Below are 5,847 nucleotides of genomic sequence, written 5' to 3' on the forward strand. Positions count from 1 at the left end.
ATTTGTGTCTTTGTTTTATTGTATTTGTCCTTTTGTTTGTTACTTGCATCTATGATCATATTAATAACAAAAATTACTAGATCATGATATAAATTGTTAGTGAAACAAAATTATTCCTAGTGTTGAATAATATTTTGGTCATATTTCCCACCCCAGCTCATACCCTAAGCTAACTTACCAATGTTGCAAAGATCTCTACACACCTGTAGCCGCAGCTGTATCATAGTCATAGACTGGTAGCTGCTCACCATAGGCCTGTGTGGTGGCACGTGATGTTTTTTTGTTTTTTTTTAAGGGGAAGGAAATGATAAAAAACACGGACGCTGGTTAGGTAAGATATTTTTTTATACATTTTTGTCATGTTATCGGTTCAGTAGGAGTATCGAGATATTTTAGTCAGGTATCATATCGAAGTCAAATGAGTCAAAATGGGAATAATAATTTTGGTATTGTGACAACACTTATGTGAACTGTGATAATATGCATCTCTAAACATAATGATGAAATTAAACTACATTTCAAGGTTTCCAAAAAAAAAGAAATAATATATCACTTTAATCTATGAGATTCAAAAGCACAGATATATATATATAAAACCCGTCGCTTGTTTATTTCTCTCTGCTGAAGAGAATGAAAGAAACAAATACATTCTGAGTCAAAATGGGAATAATAACTGGAAGTGTGTGACCTGCGAGAACGGAACAATCTTCAATATAACTACAAATCTAAGAGACAAGCATGGATCTACTGATTACTCAAAAGCATCGTAAGTGTGCGTTTTACCAGTGGATATCAAGTCTAAAACCAGGTACAGAATACCATGTGATTCAATACATTTTACAGAGACGTCTTGAACAGTCTGAAGTCTAAGAAGGAAGAGATGGAAAAAAGCAATACAAGCAATGCGGCGATTGTCATGGGGGATGTTATTGGTCTACTTCATGTACAAGACAAGAACACAGAAACCAAGGACATATGCTACTCTTCAGAAAAGGACATGATAAATGTAAGAATTCAGAAGCATTAAAACATGATATGAATCCTCATTTATCACGCTAATTACGGTTTTTACAGGTTTTTGATTGTCAAAGTGACCTGAAGGCTGGTTTTCCCTGGTTTGTGAAGATTTCCAGTGAAGCCTTTAATAAATCACGATGGGAAAACAATGGAAAAACTTTTGTTGGAATTCTACCGTTTAAAAACATGGGAAATAAGGTACTCACAAAATGTTAATATTCAGCACTTGGACATTAAGGAATGTTTACAGGAATGTTCACCGAAAATTTTTATTTCGTCATCATTATGTTCCATGAAACGCAAAGCAATATTTTAAAAAATACATTTACACGCAGCACTGTGACACAAATCTGTCATATTTATGAGTTGTCTACGGAGTTGTCAACTCACAACTTAAGAAGAGTTGAACTTGTCATTGTCACGATCTGCGTTAGCGAGGAACGATGGAGACGAGGAATAGCGAACACAGTCTCTAATACAATCCAAACAGGGTACATCCACACTGGAAACGGAAGGAAACACACGAACATAACAAGTAGAACCGATAGAGACAGACTGCACAGACTAGGACTTAAATACAGGGGATGATTGGGGAAACACAGGTGCATGGGATGACTAAACAAACTAATTAACAAAACGAGGACAGGAACATGACCAAATAAGGGAACAGAAACAGGGGCAAAACATGACACAGACAGTCCATGATCATGACAGTCATATCCACTACTGTTAAGATGCTTCTTTGGGATTGTTTTATCCCCTTTGTGAAAATTGTAAAAGGTATGTTATAGTGAAAATATAATAGCAGACACTTTTTTATTGTTTTGACAAATGTTTCTTGATCTATTGTATTCACACATATTTATATTTGATTAATGATTGCTCTGATCTTGGTTTCTAATTTAGAATGAAACTCAAAATTACAGTGTTTTGAACAATGAGGTTTATGGCGTGACGATGGGGGCTAATATATACAACCTTATCAACACTATTGACATGTCCTTTAAACATAATGATAAGGTAATGAAGGTTTTGCTGCAAAACTTATTTTACAAATATTAAACTGAGAAAGCAAAGTAAAAAATAAACATGTTCTAACAGGTCGGTAAGGCGTCCTGCGTTTCTTGGGATGGCAAAGGTACATTCATTTATGACTGTATTGATCAGTTCCTATAAACAAACAAATTTTATACAATTAATTTCATTCAGCGCTCTCTTTTCTTTGAAGGAGAACTTAATTGGACGTCATTCGGCTGTGTGACAGAAACAATCGACAGCAACACCATAAAGTGCTCTTGTTCGCATCTGACGTTCTTTGCAGTGCTGATGGTGAGAAGCTTCTCAGAGAAGAAGAACTTACACTTTCCTAATTCATATTTCATTTAAAAATCCCATTAAATCAATATCAGAGTATTTTAGGTCACGTCTATGTGCTAGTGAATGCATAAAAGATAACGAAAGAAACATTTTAAATTTGCTAACAAGATCTGGGCCCGTATTCACAAAACATTTTATCTTACCACTAAGAGTTCTCCTAAATAACAGTAAAAGATTTTAGCTAAGGGTTTTCTCTTAAAACCTATTCACAAAGCTGCTGAGACAAACTTTTACTAAGGAATAGACAGAAGTCTTAAGCTCAGAGTAAGGGGGCGGGGTTGACCTTGTTGCTATGGATGATGTCAGCATGCTTATTAACTATGCACACAGTGATTGGCTGATAGTCTCTGTAAGAGATTTATTCATAGAAATATTGTAGAGCGCAATATTATGTTGCCATATTCAAATAAAAGTTTTAAAATACAGGTTAAGTGTCACTAATTAAACAAGTAGGCTATATATTCAGCTAATTGTCAGCCTCTTATATGTATGATTCTCTTAAACAATTCGTCAATATGCATTAGGGCTGCCCTCGACTAAAGATTTTTCTGGTCGACTAGTAGTCGTTAATTTTAAGCATTAGTCGACTATTAGTCGCACTTTTATTAATAAACCATATAAATCATAATAATGAGCATTTAATTGCCTACATAGTCTAATAAGCGCTCAAGCACACACAAAAAAGGCTTGACACAGCGCACCGGCAAATATAATAATTATGAATGTGTTAGGGAAAAACAGCAAGTACACTGCATTAACGTTTTAATAATTTATTGTTACACTAGTGCTTTCTGTTTTCGGTTTAAGAGATGAAGTCGGCGACACTGACCTGTCATCTCCGCAGTATGCGCTTGTATGCATATTACATTATATATGATTACATATTCTGAGAATATTTGTTTTCTATTTGATTTTTTTTTCATTTAAAAGTTTCACTCTCTAGGCCTGTAGATATATTTTTCATGTCTGTAATAAGGCAAGCATACATGGAGTTTCGAAGTGACGCGCTCAAGTTCACAGAGACCAAGACAGCAGAAAGTGCATCCTGTTTACTTTCATTATTTTTCAAAAGTGCAACGTTTTGTTGTTATTCTGAGTGCACAGGAATAAACGTAGAGTCTTGACAGATGCAAAAGATGCATTACTATTATCTGTATGACCAAAAATGATGAAGTATTTTAAGAGCAAATTATCGCACCGGCGCCTCCATCTGTCATGCAATAGGCCAAGCACGCTACTGTTCAGCTTGAACAGGAGAGCTGAAGCGATGAATGTTAGGAGAGCATATGGATGTCCTGCCCGATGTACTATATTACCACATAGACCAGCCGTTAACAATTTGTCCGTCACGGACTGCTTGATTTCGTCACTTCATGTGGAATTTTTTTTTCTGCGACTAATAAAATTTTGGTAATATGTATATAAACAGCCTTTTAATTAGCAGAGTAGAATAATCATGGCTGATCCAAACTGGACACGAGAACAGCTATACTGTATATTAAGGATATAATCAAACATTTGGAGTTGGGATAAGCTCCAAACCAAAGCCGATACCTTTTTAAAAGCTCATTATCGTTAAATGTTTCTAAAATGTTTATATTCCGAGGTAGATTGCTGGCAACAGCCATTTTAGGATAGTTCAGATTTGGTCTTAGTGACTTTGGAGTCCTCTTCACTACTCCTAACGTTTCACAGATTTAGGAGCTAATTTTAGCGCTAAAACACTTTGTGAAATACTCTTAGAACAAAAATGTAGGAGTCCTAAATTTAGGACTGACACGCCCATTATTTTTAAGATTTTCTCCTGAATCGGTGAGTTATGAGCTACTTTTAGCCTTAAGATGTTTTGTGAATACGGGCCCTGATTCTTGCTAACAATCAGTAAATGGTTTTAAAATCCTCCGGCTGATCGGTTTCATTGTGTTTTCTCAGATGCCTCAGTCAGATGCAAGCGACATAGTGCAGCATCAGGAATCATTGGCTTTTATCACTTCTATCGGCTGCGGTATCTCCATGTTTTTTATGGCAGTCGCTTTATTCATGCATTTCCTGCTACGGTAGAGTATCTTAACATCTAGTTAGTTTTGTTTACTTTAAAAAGTTGCCTAGGTTACAAAAGCAGTTTATTGTACGTTTTAATAGGAAAGCCAAATCAAATCAGGCCACGAAGATCTTGATGAACATGTTTGTGGCTTTGTGTCTACTGAATGCCTCGTTTTTGTCAAACGAGAGCATCGCTAACACAGGAGACAACACTGCGTGCGTCTTCATAGCGCTGCTCCTGCATTACTCCATGCTGGCCTCATTCACCTGGTTCTTCATTCAAGCTCTTCATATGTACTTATGGCTCATCAGACAGAACGTCACCATCACAAACTACATGAGGAAGATCACCGTGTTGGGCTGGGGTGAGTTAGAGCAACAAAACATATATTAAAATAAACCTGTTTCAAACCATCTAGTCCAATTGTAAGTTCCACCGAAAAAGAAAATATACTGCACTCAAGTCACATGAACTACTGTCATGATAATTTGATGGCGGTTGTGTCCTTTTCTTGAGCTGTTCCTTTAAGAGCATCTGAACACTTATTTTTGTAGTTTTTAATTGATATTTTGAATCCATTTTATTTAGTTTTCATTTTAATTTCAAAGGTATGGTATTTTTTTGAGGAAGTTTTTGTATATTTTTGTCATTTTTTGTAAATATGTCTATATAGTTTTTATACATTTTTATTTTAGTTTTATTTTTTAGTTCCCTTTCAGTCAGTCACGTTCGACGTTACGTCAGTTGTGACTGACGAATTGGGATCTCGCCCGAGAGCCCAATCACCTTCGAGTGTTAACTAAACAAGCCAATGACAGTTGGCATGCGTGTTTCGCCACGCGCACCCCGCCCCGCAGCACGGGTATAAAAGGAGAGTGCGTGCAAACGTACATCAGCTTTTCGCTTCGGAGCCGAGCCTTCTACAAAGACGAATCTCCGCGAGTGTTTGGAAGCAGCTGGCGTTGGTGTTACGGCGTGCCCTTTTCTTGCCATCCAGGCTTCTGAAACCTTGGCGAGCTGCAGCTGCCATTCTGTGGTCTCGCCGCGACCTCCCCTGGGCGCTTAAGAGCTCTCTCTAAAAGAGTATTTTTCCTTTAAAAAAAATAGCAATTTCTAAAAGAGCTTCACGAGCGACGGGTGTCTTTTTAAAGATGTGGATGAGTCATGTTCTCAGTGCGGAAACATGACCATCGTGACGTTGTGGTCTAGGAACCTCCTCATTAAACGGGAGGGTATCCCCCTTGCCATGCCCCGCTCTAGCTCCTCCGGTTTTCGGCGGGCTACTTCGGTTCATAGTCAGGGAGACCTGAGGATCATGGTGAGAGCTTCCCCGTCGAGTACATCTCATTCCTCTGGCATGTCGCACCACCTGGTGTTCCCGGACGAGTGTGCTGGGTCCTCGGACAGGG

The 5,847-nt window shown here is 37.7% G+C and overlaps 1 protein-coding gene across 1 annotated transcript in view; it reads left to right on the forward strand.

Moving 5' to 3' along the window:
* The first annotated feature begins 738 nt into the window (after window positions 1–738).
* Window positions 739–5,847, forward strand: part of LOC107575842 (adhesion G-protein coupled receptor G2-like) — a 12,625-nt gene continuing 7,516 nt past the window's right edge. Inside the window, exons 1-8 of the mRNA XM_016262162.1 lie at window positions 739–766; window positions 846–1,006; window positions 1,075–1,215; window positions 1,924–2,037; window positions 2,119–2,155; window positions 2,246–2,346; window positions 4,336–4,451; window positions 4,537–4,802. Of these exons, the coding sequence (XP_016117648.1) occupies window positions 739–766; window positions 846–1,006; window positions 1,075–1,215; window positions 1,924–2,037; window positions 2,119–2,155; window positions 2,246–2,346; window positions 4,336–4,451; window positions 4,537–4,802 (964 nt within the window). The remainder of the gene's footprint in view (window positions 767–845; window positions 1,007–1,074; window positions 1,216–1,923; window positions 2,038–2,118; window positions 2,156–2,245; window positions 2,347–4,335; window positions 4,452–4,536; window positions 4,803–5,847) is intronic.

Source organism: Sinocyclocheilus grahami, unplaced genomic scaffold (genome assembly GCF_001515645.1).
Source record: "Sinocyclocheilus grahami isolate Dianchi unplaced genomic scaffold, SAMN03320097.WGS_v1.1 scaffold2940.1, whole genome shotgun sequence".
Taxonomy (NCBI): domain Eukaryota; kingdom Metazoa; phylum Chordata; class Actinopteri; order Cypriniformes; family Cyprinidae; genus Sinocyclocheilus; species Sinocyclocheilus grahami.